Source organism: Cyprinodon tularosa, unplaced genomic scaffold (genome assembly GCF_016077235.1).
Source record: "Cyprinodon tularosa strain WSP-4 unplaced genomic scaffold, ASM1607723v1 ctg177, whole genome shotgun sequence".
Classification (NCBI taxonomy): domain Eukaryota; kingdom Metazoa; phylum Chordata; class Actinopteri; order Cyprinodontiformes; family Cyprinodontidae; genus Cyprinodon; species Cyprinodon tularosa.
In genome coordinates this window covers 1,304,564-1,323,680 of record NW_024038589.1, presented here as the reverse complement: position 1 = coordinate 1,323,680, position 19,117 = coordinate 1,304,564, and the positions used below count along the sequence as shown (strand labels likewise).

At 40.0% G+C, this 19,117-nt stretch overlaps 1 protein-coding gene across 2 annotated transcripts in view; it reads right to left on the bottom strand.

The window, feature by feature from the left end:
* Positions 1 to 243: 243 nt before the first annotated feature.
* The window catches only part of zgc:162331 (uncharacterized protein LOC793007 homolog), a 28,774-nt gene continuing 9,900 nt past the window's right edge, over positions 244 to 19,117 (bottom strand). Inside the window, exons 2-5 of one of the 2 annotated variants that reach the window (XM_038281893.1) lie at positions 2,921 to 3,112; positions 2,587 to 2,740; positions 2,322 to 2,507; positions 244 to 989 (exon numbers count right to left, since the gene is read on the bottom strand). In XM_038281893.1, coding sequence (XP_038137821.1) covers positions 653 to 989; positions 2,322 to 2,507; positions 2,587 to 2,740; positions 2,921 to 3,112 — 869 coding nt within the window. In that variant the 3' untranslated portion in view covers positions 244 to 652. The remainder of the gene's footprint in view (positions 990 to 2,321; positions 2,508 to 2,586; positions 2,741 to 2,920; positions 3,113 to 19,117) is intronic. The other variant, XM_038281894.1, reaches the window with a different exon arrangement.

The window sequence follows — 19,117 nt, the reverse complement described above, 5'->3', positions numbered from 1 at the left end:
CACAAATACAAATTGTTTAGGTGTCGCAGGTCAGCTGAGAATCATCTCTGTAGTTTAAACAAACAGTGCAAGAGGGACTTAAAATAGCAGCATTTCAGTCACTAACGGTTTAGAAAGTACCAGAATTTATTAGGAAGAGCTGCATTCATGAAACTAATCTCAAAAGTAAATGTATCCTTTCATTAAGATCTTTTTTAGATCGGAAACACCTGGAAAAGGCTGAAAATAAATTAAATGGCCCAAACACACCTACTGTTGCATGTTTCTCATATATTTTAGATTAGTGCACAAATTCTAACCCCAACCCAAGCCCCTGAGTTCACTGGTTTCATAGAATTCCTTGCAAAATGGTGCAGAAACCAGTTTTCTAAGAGGACCTTCTATTTCTGCAAGACCTAAGAAAACAAACCATTGACTGGTTGAGTTCTGGCCACAGGAAAAGTGCATCAAACATGCAGTAAGAAGGAGTGCTTTGTCGTTTGCCTCCTGTCCTTCTTATCTGCACTGGAGCAGGGTGTTTTCAGACTTCTGTGGGAGAAAAGGGGGATAAGAAAGAGTAGAGGGTCTTCTCTAGAACTCAAGTCTGTCCCCCTCTTTCTCTGAGCTCACTGCATATCCAGCTTGAACAACCTACAGAATCAGAGGATGGAAGTTACTGCCATGGCCTCTGAGGTGGCGGGTTTGGGTTGGGGTAAATGGGTGCTGGTGTTGGATGGGGGTAGGCAGGTACAGCAGCGTTGGGGTTGGGCGGATATGTTGGTGTTGGGTATTGTGCCATTAACGGTGGCTGGCTTTGGGTAGTGGTGTGCACCGGGGAGGATCCTCCAGAGGAAGACGGAGGAAGGTGGAGATACATTGGGGCCGACGGCGCGGAAGGAGCAGAGGGCGCGGTAGGGGTCGGGACCCTCTGAAGGACCACATGTGGATACAGCTGCGACTCAGAACGGTAGAGTCCAGGCAGGGAGGTCTTCAGCAAACTTTCCTGACTCCTGAACAGGACACAGAAGAAGAGAAAAAAAGTCTGCTTTTATTCAGAAGGAATGTAGAAAGTTCATTAGACTAACTGTTCATTAGAAAGGTAGAGGCTCCAACAATCTGCAATCAATAGACGCCTAAAAGCATTTGTGTTTGGGTTTGGAAAAAAATAATGCTAATACTATCAAGAACACTGCGGCCTGACATTCCATTTAGCATTTTCTCACCATTAGAAAATAAATATAGGACAATGCAAATCCCTCAAGAAGAACCACAAAGTGGTGCCTTGTAGAGTTGCAGCTAATGTCTAATGACTAACCTGGCCTACAACCTGAATTCTTGTGTTTTTCACAAAAGCACGCCAATCCAACTTGCATGGCTATGGCTTCAACTAATCGAGACTGAACCAATGGCTGGTGGTATTGTGGTTTAAGGTAGGACATATAGATGTGACGAAAGCAAGAGCAGCCGCTGGACAATGCTATCACATCTGTTTAGTCAGAATCTACGATTTTATCTTTGGAAAAGGAACAGCAAGAGCGTTAAGCATAAACTGTTGTGGTTTCTCATTGAGTCTGCTGCTATTTGGTCTTTTACCGTGATTGGCTTTAAATAAACTTTGGTAGGCAGACACTAGGTGTTGCTTCTCCCAGCTCAGACAGTTCTGCTGAATGTCCCTCCTTCCCGAACAGATTCTATAGGAACAGTCCCAGATTATTAGTTATTAATGTGTAGAACTAATTCTAAACATTATCAGTCTGGCTTGTTGTTTTTTCCAGGAACTGTTAGGGAAAAACCAGAACAATACAAGGAAGAACCACAAGGAGGCGGCCTGTGGATTTGAATAACAGGAACACATTATTTTAAACAAATCTTGCATGCAAAGAATTTAGATTTCCAGCCATCCAAAGTCAAGCAAGTTCAAGCCAATGCTTATTATTCTGCCATTAGTCCAACTGATCCCCAAGTTTTTGGCCCAGATATTTTTAGTCCCCATTGATTTTTCTTCATTTGTACTGATGAATCAGCACATGCCCAAAAAAATAAAATAAACAAAAATGCTAAAATTGACCAGAATTATCACAAGCTGATTTTATTGTATATTTTTAACATGTATATTTATTAGATTACATTTGCTTTATTATTATTTTGAATGTATTTTTAATTATGTAATGGGGTACTTAATCATTTGATTGTACATTTTTATGATTTCATGGTATAATCAATATTTTCATAATCATATGTTAGATAAATAAAAAAAGTACACCTTCACATTTTATACTATACTTTCACTCTCAATGTGCCTTAAGGATAATATCATAATCCTTGTGAAAAACCATCTGTACCGTTGGTATCCTCTGTTCTCGTATCCACCGAGGCCTCCTGTCAGGTAGAGGGGACTGTCAGGAGCGAGGCGGGGGTTCATCCTTTGGGACAGGTGGAAGATCTTTGGTGGCGGGAAGGCTTCCCACTCTCCTTCCTCTGTCTCCAGCCAACACTCACTGCGGCGACCTGATCGCTTCTCTCTCCGCCTGACCAAGATGAACCACTTTCAGCTTACCACGACTAGACAACAGTGAATGAGTTTCCCAGCCATGTATTCAAGCCCACCTGCTGCGGCCCTCTTTCTTGGCACGGTCCCGACTTGACCGCTCCTGCAGGCAGCAGACGAGGAAGGACAAGGACATGGCGAAAATGACGATGCCACTCACAACTGAGGCTAACACCGCTACTCTCAGTCCTCTGTCCTCCGGTCTGGGGATTGCTGATACAAGACAGAACAAAATTATATCAACTGATGATTTAACTTCCCCAACCTTTTTTCTATCTAGATTATGGTGTAAAAATCAGCTTTAAGCCTGAGATGTTTAGAAAATAATGTCTTTTTTTTTTCTAAGTTGCATATATGATTAAGGAAAAAAACATTCAGAGATGATCTACAGACCTTCACAGACGGGCAGGTAGTTGCTCCACTGGGCTTTTCCCCTTCTGACATAGCAGGAGATTTTGTCACTGCCAACCAGCTGGTATCCCTCTCTGCACCAGAAGGCTAGCACACTGCCAATCGACATGCCAGTACCACTCTCCACGTAGAAGGAACCCCGGCGAGGTGGCAGGACAGGGACACAGGACAGGCCTGATTACCAAAGAACAAATAAGACCAAGTGTCATCATCATAGACTTTGATTTTTTTTTTCCCCACCCTGCTTAAGTGTTGCTAACCTTTAACAGTCCACACTAAAAAAAGAACTCTACAAGTTTTCTTATCGGGAAATTATGTAAGAGTTCAGATTCTCTTTTTAAGACATTTTCTTTGATTAAAAAAGCCAAATTCACATTTATGGTAAACCTTCAATATGTTTATTGCTGATGTTATTTTGGGATTTTTGTTCTTGTAGCTGTTAATTTTTATCTCACATAAGCCCAGAAAAACATTGCTTATATTTTCTCTGATTCAAAAATGAAATGTCATAGCAGCAATGAATTGTGGGTTATACTGTACAATTCAAGGGTGCTTAGAGGGCCTGGGGGACAGAGCGCTCTTTGTAATGGGGCACCCTACACTAACTCTCAGAATGAATGCGCAATTGAGTGCCGCAAGAGCGAAACTGTGAGTATTAGGGCAGACAAATTGGTTGTGTTCAAATGTCCACCCTAATCACTATATAGTGCCCTATTACACCATTTTAGATGAGTGTCCGAATGTGTAGTGGATGAAAAAGTGTGTTACTATCACAAGTTCTTGAGCGACTACCCAGAAACATTGTTAGTTCTAATTATAGCCCCAGCCTATATACGAGTCCGGCCATTATTTACCTCCGCCGACAGCGAGACAGGCCATTATTAGAGTCCCGGCCGCTAATGGAATACAGACCAATATTAGAGGATTTACGGTATTCTTAAAATAGAATGGCAGGCAGATCTTTAAGTTATCAGGTACTTTTTCCATGGAACCAACTATCAGTTTTATTCTGTGAGGCAGTCACCCTGTCCACTTTTAAGACTGGGATTAAAACATTCCTTTTTGATAAAGCTTAGAGTTAGAGTGGCTCGGGTTATCCGGAGTTATCTATGTAGTTGTGCTGCTATGGGCTTGGGCTGCCAGAAGACATGATGACCCCTTTTACTCTATTTTGTTTATGCTCCTTCTATTCTCAAAAATTTAACCGAAAGATGGATTGATGAACATGGGGTGCATGGACATCCATTTATTTGGCAGGGCTATTTGCTACATTTAAATTTTGTAGAATTCTATTACAATAAAATCTACAAAGCTTGACTTTTCAAAACTTACATATGTATCAAATGAAAAATAAGTAATAGATTACACCATAAATAATGACTTTTTGTGCAGCTTGGTAATGTTCCAATGGCTTTTTTGTGTTTTCCAGATGTTCTAATGAGCAACTGCCAGAGGGATGCAGTGCTCCGCTCTGTGATTTACTGTGTCAGCATTAGCGTACTCTGTGTGTATATATGTGTGTTTATGTGTGTGTGAAGCGATTTCATTCCACTGTAAGACCCTGTGAACATGCAAGCTGCTCTCTGCTGATTAGGAGTGACAGATGGCTGTATTTCTGCAATGCTAGAGACAGTGAGAGAGATGATCCCGTGATCTTCTGCAAAGATGATGGCATACACATCAAAGCATACACAGCAGACACGTGCATACAGGGATACAGGGTACAGTACTGAAAAACACATGCAGACTAGCTTGTTTTTTTTCTGTTTCAGATGTTTTGCTGTGCTATATTTCTCCTGCAATTGGGCTGGCAAAAAAACAACAACAAAAACATGCATGTTGAATGTAAAATGAAATAAAACAAAAACACATATGTAATGCCCACCCCCACATCAGTTGAACCAATGGACTTTCTGAATGCTGAATCTTTTTCATACATTAAAAGAGTTTTTGGAACAAATTTGGATTATTCCTAAAACATTCCAGTGACGGCCAGCATGGGAATCCCTCCTTACCCTGAGTGTGAAGAAATCACAACCTGATTTGTAAAGTAAATGAGTGACTCAACCATCTATATTATCACACAATACAGTGAATTATACAGTACCAGAAAAGGGTGAAATACAAGCAGTTTCAGTAAGAACCAAATGGCAAAGCAGTCCTCTGCAGCATTTATGTGTTTAATACGTTTGCTTGACTAAACTTACTGCAGCCATTAGCTTTAGCCACTAGCGCAGAGGTGTCGCAGGCTTACTTTAGCTGTTAGCCCATCTAAGGTATTTCAGGCTAACTTTAGTTGTTAGCTCATCAGAGGTATTCTAGACTAACTTTAGCTGTTAGTTTGGAGGCATCTCAGACTAACTTAAGCTGTTAGCTTGGATGTCTTCCAGGCAAACTTTAGCTGTTAGCCCATCTAAGGTATTTCAGGCTAACTTTAGTTGTTAGCTCATCAGAGGTATTCTAGACTAACTTTAGCTGTTAGTTTGGAGGCATCTCAGACTAACTTAAGCTGTTAGCTTGGATGTCTTCCAGGCAAACTTAAGCTGTTAGCTTAGGTCTTCCAGGCTAGCTTAAGCTGTTAGCTTGGAGGGCTTCCAGGCTAACATAAGCTATTATTTCCGAGGCATCTCAGACTAACTTAAGCTGTTAGCTTGGAGGCCTTTAAGGCTAACTTTACCCGTTAGTTTGGAGGTATTTAAGATCACACATATGTTTCATTCATTTGAGCAACTCTTATGACCAGCCTAACACTAAATCAAAAAAGGAAATTAGTTATCAGTTATTAGAAAGTTATTAGTTATTAGTTATTAGAAATCAGTTTTCTTTTTTCTTTTTTACTTTTGCAAACAAACAACTACATATATTAACATGAGTAAAGATTATAGAAATATTCTAGAATTAATGAATAGGGACACAGCTTTGATAGTTTTTCTGATAGTGGAGGAAGAACAGAAAAATAAAGCTTTGGTTCTTTTATAAAACAGACTCTTGAGGGTTTGATTATAATAACCTTACACTTGTGAATAAAAGATTTGGCTAACCAACTCTTTGACTAATACCTTACTGCAACATTGCCTGAGGTGCTTGTTTCATCGGCCTACTTCTTGACCAACAGAAATACATCACACTCAGAAAGTGACAACATCAGCAGTTCGGTACAGTGTTGTACGCATGATCAATTCCCTTCTCGGCTTGTTTCCATCATTGCATCACAGCCCATCCACAGGCATGGCATAATTTCAGAGCGTTTTCAGGGGTATTAAGTACATTCATGTGGAGGCACACATTTTCTGAGCTGTGTTTCTACTTAGAGAAAGTTTCTAAAATTGCGACCCTTTGTTTTTTTCCTTTTCTGATTTCTTCTAAACATCACCTCGACCCAAATCCATATGCTTAGCATTTATGAAATCCTCATTAACCCTGGGTTTTCATATTTTTGTTGTGGGGATTATTTAGTTTTGTTTTTTTTTAGTATAATTTTCACAATGGTCTTTAGCCTACATCCAGTATCTGGGACAGAACCTTTAAGCATTGATCATTTGTGTCAGCACAGGTACATGACGTAACAATCAGTAATAAGAGTCAAACAGGTGATAAAACATTACATCAGCTCAAAAAAATAAAAATTCCCTATATTATTCTTTATTTGCTTCACCAATTTTAAGACAATAATGTTGAATTTTTAGACCATAATAGATTGTGTAAGTACATTCACACATTCCTGAAATAATCTGTCAAAGGTCGTATTTTAAGGACATTTGATGTTTTTTTTAAATGCTTGACAAAGATGTCAGAAAAAAATATTTATTATCGAATAAGTAATATCTTAATGGTGTATTTTCAAGGCCCGCAAAGAAAAAAAAAGATTAGGACCTTCTTTCATGTGTTTGTCATCATATAAAACTTGTCAGAAATAATAAAAACGACATTTGCATCTGAATGAGATCAGGATATTAAACTGAAAGGAGGTGACATTCATCCGGGCAGATCATCGTGCCATTTTTAGGCACAAAGAGAGCTCACGCATTGCTTATCTGATTGTCATATAAATTTCCTTTTATTGTTACTTTCATTTGGACTGCAGTAGGCTCTATCAGCAGATTATTGCATCAAACAATGAAGAAAAAAAAACTGGTTAGCTTTTACCTTTTTTTTTGTACCTTTTTTTCTGTTGGCTTCATAAAGTTTGACTAAACATTGAAACTGTTTTTTCAATTAACATTTCAAACTAACTGTAAATGGGAAATATAGATAGTTTCCCCTCTAACGACCTTTTATCCAAGAAGATCAAGTTGGACTGCTGTCAGTTTGTGCATTTGGCTTGCTTTGGTAAGTGATTCTTTACCGGTGCAGACAGAGTGTCTGTATTGTGTAGCATGAGTTTATAAGAAATCCTTGTTCAGTTATATCAGTTATATATCAGTTATATATATTAAAGTTGATTCTCCTGGAGTCTGGCTTGGACAGAAATTTAATTGTAGCAGACAGCATCAGAAAGGAAGAACAGCAAACTTGAAGTATTAAAAACTGTGAAGCCATGGCAGCGCCAGCTAGTGTTTTATTAATAGAAGCTTATTAAAGGTATTAAAGCCTTTTAGCTAATGCGTAAGTTAAGGAAAAGTCTTTTGGCCTTTAGAGGTTGTACACTTTGTTTAGCCTAAAGAAAAGCCTAATCGCTGGAAATGCCGGGCTATTTCATAATAAATGGACGTTTATCCCGAATAGTGTGTAAATGATTAGGTGGTGTGGAATTTATAGCATCTGCTTATGAATGGAATCTTTACATTAGCGTGAAGTCACTGGGTTATTTTTGCCTAAAAAGTATGTTACAGCAGGAATGCATCTGCCTGGAGTTTTCCCATATCTAAGAAAGTAAAGAGAGAGTCCTTCGACTGGCTCCTCATATCTCATAAAATAGACTAAAATACATCTCTTAGTGTATAAATCACGGAATGGCTTAGCTCCAAAATTTATTACAGATTTGTTGTCAGTAAATTGACCACCCAGACCTGTCAGGTCTTCTCCGCTAATCTGGAAAAAACTCCCAGAAAACTGTAGAAGTGCTGAAACCCTCAGTTGCTTTACGCTTGATTAGAGTTGCCTTTGACGGCACTATTTCTAAATATTATATAGTTTGTAGTCCAACCTTCATTTATGTTTTTGCACCTTTTTTCAATAAACTTTCTCTTCGATCTGGAGGCTGTAGATCCTCGCTACCCCTCCACCTTTGGTTGGTTGCTCCAACTATATACCATGATGCATGTGAGGAGCAGACAGCAGAGGAGCAAAGGGACAGAGGGAAGACTCTCCGAAATAAAAAACAATGAAATAAAAAAAGATGAAAGGACGTGACTGAAGGGCAACTGTGGTCCAAACATTTACTCTCCCTGTGGCGAATGGTTCTCTGCCATTAACTCGCTCAATTAAAAATTTTGTCACATTTGTGGTTTTAATTACGGACCCTATCTGGAAGCCGAAGGTAACTCCATGATCAAGAACTGGGAACAGTAACCACCACACTGGAGAAGTGCTTCCAACAGATATCTTGACAGACGTGATACAGGTGCTGGTCATAAAATTAGAATATCATGAAAAAGTAGATTGATTTCAGTAATTCCATTTAAAAAGTGAAACTTGTATATTATATTCATACATTACATACAAACTCATATATTTCAGATGTTTATTTTGTTTAATTTTGATGATTACAAATGACAACAAATGAAAATCTCAAATTCATCATATCAGAAAATTAGAATATTACTGAAGACCAATAAAAACAAAGGATTTATAGAAATGTTGGCCAACTGAAAAGTATGAACATGAAAAGTATGAGCATGTACAGCACTCAGTATTTAGTTGGGCCTCCTTTGGCCTGTATTACTGCAGCAATGCGGCGTGGCATGGAGTCGATCAGTCTGTGGCACTGCTCAGGTGTTATGATAGCCCAGGTTGCTCTAATAGTGGCTTTTAGCTCTTCTGAATTGTTGGGTCTGGTGTATTGCATCTTCTTCTTCACAATACCCCATAGATTTTCTATGGGGTTAAGGTCAGGAGAGTTTGCTGGCCAATTAAGAACAGGGATACCATGGTCCTTCAACCAGGTACTGGTAGCTTTGGCACTGTGTGCAGGTGCCAAGTCCTGTTGGAAAATGAAATCTGCATCTCCAAAAAGTTGGTCAGCTGCAGGAAGCATGAAGTGCTCTAAAACTTCCTGGTATGTGGCTGCGTTGACCCTGGACCTCAGAAAACACAATGGACCAACACCAGCAGATGACATGGCACCCCAAACCATCACTGACTGTGGAAACTTTACACTGGACTTCAAGCAACGTGGATGAAGTGCCTCTCTTCTTTTCCTCCAGACTCTGGGACCTTGATTTCCAAAGGAAATGCAAAATTTACTTTCATCAGAGAACATGACTTTGGACCACTCACCAGCGGTCCAGTCCTGTTTCTCTTTAGCCCAGGCAAGACGCTTCTGACGCTGTCTGTGGTTCAAGAGTGGCTTGACACAAGGAATGCGACAGCAGAAACCCATGTCTTTCATACGTCTGTGTGTGGTGGTTCTTGAAGCACTCACTCCAGCTGCAGTCCACTCTTTGTGAATCTCCCCCACATTTTTGAATGGGTTTTGTTTCACAATCCTCTCCAGGGTGCGGTTATCTCTCTTGCTTGTACACTTTTTTCGACCACATCTTTTCCTTCCCTTCGCCTCTCTATTAATGTGCTTGGACACTGAGCTCTGTGAACAGCCAGCCTCTTTAGCGATGACCTTTTGTGTCTTGCCCTCCTTGTGCAAGGTGTCGATGGTCGTCTTTTGGACAACTGTCAAGTCAGCAGTCTTCCCCATGATTGTGTAGCCTATAGAACTAGACTGAAAGACCATTTAAAGGCTTTTGCAGGTGGTTTGAGTTAATTAGCTGATTAGAGTGTGGCACCAGGGGCCATCAATTTTGAACCTTTTCACAATATTCTAATTTTCTGATATGATGAATTTGAGATTTTCATTTGTTGTCATTTGTAATCATCAAAATTAAACAAAATAAACATCTGAAATATATGAGTTTGTATGTAATGTATGAATATAATATACAAGTTTCACTTTTTAAATGGAATTACTGAAATCAATCTACTTTTTCATGATATTCTAATTTTATGACCAGCACCTGTAGATCTCATTCCAGAAGTCTGCAGTTATAGGGGACTTTAAGATACTGAGAAGAACCCTCAAGCTCCCATATATATGTGTATATGGATAATAATATGAATTGATTTGAATATTTGAACACGCTTAAAATAGTTTAAGGTTCTCTGGTTCATTTAGAGAGCTGCATGGTGAGGGTCAGGTTCAATTCCTGGCACAGGATCTTTCGGCATGGAATTTGCATGTTCTCCCTGTTCATGCAAGGTTAATTGGCTTCTCTAAATTCTCCTTAGGTGTGGGTGAATGGTTGTTTGTTCTATTTTGCCCTGCGATGGACTGGAGACCTGTCCAGGGTGTACCCGCCTCTCACTCATTGACAGCTGGAGATTGGCACCAGCACCCCTCGGAACCCCAGCCAGGATAAGCGTGATAGAAAATGGATGGTTCATCTGGAGGTCACCTATTTTATGTTATATTGTGACATTTTCTCTAAAGCAATGTGTGCTAATTTGTTTTTGGAGAAGCAGTAGAACCTCCTACTTCACTGAAACCAAAGACAGAAATGCAGCGTGTGAGAGATCTTTAGTTATTTAAAGTTGAAGAAAGGGTCAAATAAATCATGAACTTTCTGCTTCCACACCTTTCTAGTCAGGAAAAAATAAAGTTCAACAACCTTATTGTAGGTTTAGCAAACAAAACCCTTCTGCTGGGAAGCAGCAGGAATCCCCACCCCACTACACCTAATGCCAGTGTTATTTAAAGAAGATTTCCTTCACACCAATTTGTTTTTGTGCTAGACAAAAAGCTAGTGGTTGAATTCAGCTCGAGCATTGATGATAGGTACGTGTTTAGATGTGTGTGTGTGTTGACTTTGCTCTTTGCTCCATTTGCTTAATCCTCTTGCCTCACTAATACAACTCTGACACATCCGACCCCAGCAACCCAGTCTTGCCATCCAAATATTCACGCTGTTGTGTTCTTCTTCATCACTAACCCCACTTGTCAGGAGATTCACATGGAATAGAGTGTGATTAAATAAAGATTAGTCCCCTTTCCCACAAACCTTTCACACATAACCCATAGGTTGTGTAGAACCCACAGAGCCTTGCCAAAGCTTTTTATAACACAGTTTCTTCTGCATTATTTCATGTTACAGAAAATAACTTTTATGAATATTAATGGGGGTTTTATGAGGCATACTAGTAAAAAAGCAGTGCATTGTTTAAAAGATGATGGGAATGATAAATAATCTTTAAAATCACATACAATTAAAAAATGCAAATAGCATGGTTTGGCTTCATTTTTAGATTTTGTGCTTCTGCAGGTGCAGGGATGCTAAGAGCCGATAGGAAGACAGCTGATGCTAACTACCGGAAAGTCCCAAAATAAAGCCTATTAGGGACTGGGATTGGGCAGAAATTCAAAAATTGGTGTTCAAAACTTTAGGGCAGTGCTTCTCAACCCTGGTCTTCGAGTTCCACGGTTTTGTTTCGTGTCTCATTGGTGCTGCACAACAAGAAGGGATATTAATGGACTTCTGCAGCACTTGATGGCTGCTGAGGATTTCATGCAATCACTTGAAGCAGGTATGCTGCAAAAAAGAGACATCCAAAGAGAGGCGGTTACTCCAGGTCCAGACCTGCCTTGTTTTCCTTAATCATGTTCACCTAACCAGGTGATTAGTTCCTCAGGCGAGTAGTCTGCATTGTGGAGCTGAAAATGCAAATGGTTGAAACTGATCTCTTTACAGGCTTTAAACTTTCTGGACCTGAATCGACCTTTGCTTTCAAAACATGTAGAGCACTGGTACTAGAGGACCAGGAGTGAGAACCACTGTTAAGAGCATGACTTCATGCTCTGGAGTCAGTTCAGTCAGGGACACCTACAGGCTCTAGGGCACTTTCCCTCGAGGACTGGCAGTTGACCCTCATGATTTTTCCCAAAGCATTAAGCTACGTTTAAGAGAAACGATCGAAGCTTGGATTGAAAAACTGCTGTTCATGGTCGCTTTCTTTTCAGTATGACGGATAATTAGTTATTTTGCTGACAAAGATGGGAACTAGGCTAAACTAGACTCTAGTTTAGACATACCCCCTAATTCATGAATGTCACAGCAACCAGATGTGGTTCTGCCATCTGTTGACTAAAATGAGGTAAAAACAAATGCATGTTCCTTCTGCTTTTGCTCACCTCGATTTCCTCCTGGCCAGCAAAACCATTTTGCATGGTTGGCGAAGTTGCCAGGCAGGCGAAAGCCTGCAACATAGCGGACATGAATTTACAAAGTAACTGGGATTGTACTACTTTAGTAAGCCAGAAAGACTGTAGATGCTCCTAGGTTCACCAGATTCCCAGAGACGGGATGAGCATGGGGAATGTCACCACTACCTCCAGAGGCTATTTTTGGATGACGCTAACTTTCAGAGGTAATTCTGCCAATTCTTGACCCAGTTAGGAGCACTGCTGTCCTGGACTGGGGGACGACTCACCCGGACCACAGAGGGTTAGGTGAGATGGCATTCTGGAGTTCAGGCCAGAGCAGCGGGATATCAGTGCCAGAAAACCGGGAGAGTAGGAAACAGAACCAGGACCAGGCTGTCAGCCAGGCCACCCTCTGGAACTGTGGAACAACAGCATGGAGAGGCTGCAGCTGGCTGGGCTAGCTATAGTAACTAATTGCTGAGGAACAGAGTAGCACAATGGCAGATTGAATATGTCGACCGAGAAGACAAAACACTGAAGGTGGGTTAGAATGGATGTTGAACTTCTTGCTACTGTTCTGTGTGCTACCTACATCTTTTCTGAGCTTCAGCCGCAGTACTTTCGTATATCAGATTTCACACACTGCAGAGATATTACAGTCCTAAATATAAGCTAAACCCATTTACACAGGGACATATAAAACCTTTCTATAAACTATACATTACGACATACACTATATTGCCAAAAGTATTTGCTCACCCATCCAAATTATTGGAATCAGGTGTTCCAATCACTTCCATGGCCACAGGTGTATAAATTCAAGCACCTAGGCATGCAGACTGTTTTTACAAACATTTGTGAAAGAATGGGTCGCTCTCAGGAGCTCAGTGAATTCCAGCGTGGAACTGTGATAGGATGCCACCTGTGCAACAAATCCAGTCGTGAAATTTCCTCGCTCCTAAATATTCCACAGTCAACTGTCAGCTGTATTATAAGAAAATGGAAGTGTTTGGGAACGACAGCAACTCAGCCACGAAGTGGTAGGCCACGTAAACTGACGGAGCGGGGTCAGCGGATGCTGACGCGCATAGTGCGAAGAGGTCGCCAACTTTCTGCAGAGTCAATCACTACAGACCTCCAAACTTCATGTGGCCTTCAGATTAGCTCAAGAACAGTGCGCAGAGAGCTTCATGGAATGGGTTTCCATGGTCGAGCAGCTGCATCCAAGCCATACATCACCAAGTGCAATGCAAAGCGTCGGATGCGGTGGTGTAAAGCACGCCGCCACTTGACTCTAGAGCAGTGGAGACGCGTTCTCTGGAGTGACGAATCGCGCTTCTCCATCTGGCAATCTGATGGACGGGTCTGGGTTTGGCGGTTGCCAGGAGAACGGTACTTGTCTGACTGCATTGTGCCAAGTGTAAAGTTTGGTGGAGGGGGGATTATGGTGTGGGGTTGTTTTTCAGGAGCTGGGCTTGGCCCCTTAGTTCCAGTGAAAGGAACTCTGAATGCTTCAGCATACCAAGACATTTTGGACAATTCCATGCTCCCAACTTTGTGGGAACAGTTTGGAGCTGGCCCCTTCCTCTTCCAACATGACTGTGCACCAGTGCACAAAGCAAGGTCCATAAAGACATGGATGACAGAGTCTGGTGTGGATGAACTTGACTGGCCTGCACAGAGTCCTGACCTCAACCCGATAGAACACCTTTGGGATGAATTAGAGCGGAGACTGAGAGCCAGGCCTTCTCGTCCAACATCAGTGTGCGACCTCACAAATGCGCTTCTGGAAGAATGGTCAAAAATTCCCATAAACACACTCCTAAACCTTGTGGACAGCCTTCCCAGAAGAGTTGAAGCTGTTCTAGCTGCAAAGGGTGGACCGACGTCATATTGAACCCTATGGATTAGGAACGGGATGTCACTTAAGCTCATATGTGAGTCAAGGCAGGTGAGCAAATACTTTTGGCAATATAGTGTATCTTGACATAACATGACTTACTAACAATTTAAATGAACTATTTTCACTAATTTAAGAGGAAATTATTCAGATATTTGTGTTTTATTACACTACACTTACAATATTCTCTACCGTCCATCGTTATTTCATATGTATTTATAAAGGCAATCCTGTCTCTTTAACAACCATGCTGTTAATGTACATTTTTGCCGTCTTCTCCATGTGTGGAGATGCAGCTTTTTGTTTCTTCTTTTATGGGTTATTGTATTTTTTATCTCTCAACCTATCAGTTTATAAAGGGATTTATTAGATGTAAAATTTCCTTTTCTATATAGTACATGCTAACATTGAGATATTTTGCTCTTTCAAGATATTTTTTTGTGTACTTTATGCTTTCATTTCCGGATTTGCCTTGCTACTGACACATGAAATTTCCCACTGTGTCCCAATAAACAGTATTTCTATCCTTTTCTAACATCCTCCCAACAGACATTGGGCTTCTGCAGTGACAACGTGATAAAGTGTGGAAAAGTGGTACTTTTACAGTGTACCATACATAATGCAGTTCTGTCATCTTCATTTATGGCGCTATGAACACATGTTTATATCCTTTTAAAGTTTTAAAACATGTGGCCTATTGCATCACCTGCATTCAGGGAGAACTTGAATGACCTTCTCTCTGAAATGACTTTAAAGATCTCAATCATTGCCTCAAACTTGTATGTCAGACTCCCAAAAACTCTCTGCGTTGTACGCCTGCTTTCCCTGAACAAAGAAACACCCGAACACACATCATCTGAGTCAGACCCTAGGAGAGTACTGAAGCTAATGATTCATGGCATTTCTGGCTGATGGCTTGCATGCCCCATCCACGTGTCCCTCTCCGATTCTTGTGCTTTTGTTTTCCATCTGTCCCATATGGTCTCTCGTGTGATCTGACCTCAGACATCATTCCTCTGCGCCCTCTCCATCCGCGTATCTATTTCTGTTGCAACTTGCTGATACGCTGTACCACAACTGATTACCTAATCCCCTCAGCTCCCTCTCTGCCTGCGTAGATCGTCCCCTGCAAACGCATCAAGCCATGTGTATTTTACTCTGGAGTATATGGACTTGAAATCTTATCCCAATGTTTTGTGATACTATTGTGATAAAAATGAGGATATGAAAAAAGCTTTTCATTACTTATTTACGGTCTGTCTTAAGTAACTATATGACTGAATCCATGCCCTTATATCCCCACAATTACAAAAAATGCAGTTATTCAGAACATAAAGAAGTGTGATTTATATCATTAAACATCCCACAGTAACTGCATTTATCATATTCTTCAAATGTGTCAATCCCACGATCACCCATTTACATATTTATCATTCATTCTTATTTATCTTTTTGTAAAGAAAAGCTCTGTGATTGCACCTTTTAAGCTTTCTCTCCCCGATTCTCTCCTGAGAAGAGATTACTTGGAGCAAACACTAAACTTAAATAACTCTTCATTATGTATATGTATTACATAACTATGAGACATGATAACAGATTTTGCAGAAATTGTAATCTTACTCAGACCAGAGAAATGCACTGGAAAAGCAATCTATAAATAAGTAAAAATTTCTTAAATTAAGTGTATTTACCCTTTGCCAATGGAATGAGTATTTTTACTCTTAAATAAGATGATTAGATAATATGCATTTGAAATAAGACAATGCAATTGTGCTTTCATATTTTAAGTTTATTTTAAAATTGTCTTGTTCCATTGGCAAGATGTCCCTTTGAGCTCCTCAATCCAAAAACAAATACACTTATTTTAAGAAAAAATGACTTATCTAGAGTTAGATTTTTTCAGTGTGGCTTTTGTTGCAGATGGCAGCGCTTACCAACCGGTCTGCTTCTTCAGAAAGTCACCAAGAATATCAGTTAAAGAAGCATTTTATGCACACAGCCTGCCACATCATTACATCATGATTGGACCTCACTGACTCCAACCATATCAAAATATTACGTAGTGTTTTTAGATCGAGGACAACCCGAATACACAGTGACAGAGTAAGAATAATCCACTATTTCTTTGCTCTCATTTCATTTCCAAATCTTATCCTAATTAGATGAACTGCTTGGGAAAACATGAGACTTAACACGTAACAAGCAGGTAGTATTAGTGTTTCAACAAGCATATACATGAATCATAAAGATAACAGTGAACCTAACAGTTTAGATGATAAAAACTAAATTCTTACCATGATGAGAAATGTATCGGATACAATAAACCATTCCCTGCTGTTTGAATGCGTTTTGGTCTTCTTATTTAAAACTAATACATTTTAGCAATGGGGAAAAAGCATGATCTGCATCCTTATATACAAAGGGGTAGAAAGGCACCTTCTCTCTTAATTAACTAATGGCTTTAGCTTCCAGGGACAGAAGATAATCTGAGAACATGAGCTAAAAAGCCAGCCGCACCTCCATCAGTCCCTTTAGAGCAGGTATGCCACTCTGGTTCTGGGCATGATCAGGTTAGCTGGGGACCACCAGCCACAGATGATTAACTCCTTTACTTCCAGCAGTGGCGCCTCTAGAGATGTTTCATAGGGGTGGCCAGATTTAAATAAGCACCTACTCATATCTTTTTTTTAAGTTATGTCACTGGCTGTGCATAATGGGATGAAATGCTACTACAATTTACATTGGCCAGTGGGGTGGCCAGGGCGTTACATGGGGTGGCTGTGGCCACCCCTTGTTAGCACCACTGACCCCCAGTAGGGCCTTGTTTGTGGGTAAATCCCCTTGGTAAATCCCATGTTATATGGACCCCAAATCTTTTTTTTTTGGAGTATATACAGCACTATTGGTTTGCTATTATGGACAGTAGGGTGTGAGAGAGGGGGAGAGACATGCAGGAAAGGACCACAGGTCAGATTCCAACCCGGGTCGCCTGCATCGAAGACTAAAGCCTCCATACATGGGTCATGTGCGCTTACACTGCGCCACCAAAGCACGCTCTGGACCCCAACTCTTATCCTTCCTCATCAGCAACAAGCAGCCCAAGAAAGCTTTATTCAGTAGATCTACACCATCGAGGAGAACTTTCAAGGATATTCCTGAATTATTGAACCAATTCCTATCAGAAATGAGTAAATAGAAAGTCATGTTTTAAAATTACAATTAGTTTGGAGGCCTAAATACTACTGGACCCATAAAAGAGTTTTAAGTGACAGAATAGGAAATAAAGTAGCAAAGGTTATGGAGGTTAAACCTCAGTCACTGTTGCTTTTCTCTCCTGGCCCTTCACTTAATTTTTTGGCTGCTTCATTGAACCGAGGAAGGTCAAGTCTCATTTTTTTGTCCCTCACTAAGTGTCTTTGTTCTGCAGCCACTTTTAAACTGTGGGAAGGTAATAATGAAGGGGAGTCACTGCCAGCAGCTATATTGGATTGACAGACAGCAGACAGAGGGAAGTCTTTGTCCAAATCTCTCCAAGCTTGCAGGACCTGAAGTGATGCCAATGTGAATCATGGACATAAATACCTCAGTCTTTGTTGGGGTATTTACGCATGTGTGTATTTGTGACTGGAGAAATTCTACCCATCATTCATGCTGGGAGAAATCCCAACACTTTGTGATGTAAAGGGGCTGGTATGAAGAAAAGTTGTTCTTTTTTCCTGAAAGGATATTTGTTGGAATAAGAAATCCTTTCTAGCTTAAAAACTCACTATACATTGTTATGTATTATACATTATTATTATATAAATTATAAATTTTTCTTCTCTTTTAAGAATTTAATAATAAATATTTGGTTTGGTATTTTAAATTATGTTCTAATCTTTTGGATAAATGGGACATTTACTGGACTAAAATCACATACTATTAAGGATTACTGTTCCTAAATGTGGTATTTTTTCCATACAAGGTACTAAATAAATAAACATTTATTGGAAAACTTTTAGTGACTGATTAATTCATATAGATTTATCCTTAAAGAGGCATCACAGATACTGCCAGTTGTGGCCAAAAGACAGAACTGCTCGTTCTTGTTGCTCAAGCTCATACTTAACAAGGTTTTTCTATTTTTTTTTTATTTTACTTTTTTCCCCTTACCTGGAGTTGCAATTGGTGTCTAGTTAAGCTGTATTCTTCTGACTATCTACAAAAGCCATCTTGAACATAACTCTTCAACTGTTTACTAAATTGGACCCATTTAACTTGACTCCACATCCGGCGAATAACGCAGGAACGTCCAACCTGAGATAAATTTAGGAAAATAATCTTAGATAATGTCTCTTTAGGTATATGCTCCAATTATTTATAAATACATTTTTAACACAAACGTAGAAATTGAAATGTAAAAGTGTTCTTTATTAAATAAATTAAGGATTCAGATACGACTTGGTATAATTTATTGTAGTGTGATTTAGTAAATCTAAGGCGGTTTCTTTAGGTTGGTAAATATTTTAAAGGTATATAGTCATGTTATTTGTCTGTACCAAAATGAGCAAAATTCCGTTGATAATGCTAAAAATAAGTGTATATACTCAAAGTGTGCATCCTGATAGTTTCCATTATCCTAATTGAGCCTAAATAGAGTCCTAGCACCAGCTCAATTGACTGACATAAAGATGTGTCGCCATCTGCTGGTCATAAAATAGAACTACCAGAATGTTGGTCATCGATGCAGCTACTAAATAAGTCATGTGTGCGGACAGTGCCATAATGCCTCATGAAAAACCCACCTTTCAGTCTATAGGGCTCAGAAGTGCTCACATGTCTATCAACTTCGCAGGAACATCAGAATGCTTCCTGAGCTTCTGCTCCAGCGCAACTTGAGTTTATTCCTCTTGGAATCAAACATCTTCTGGCACCTTTTTACACTTGATCT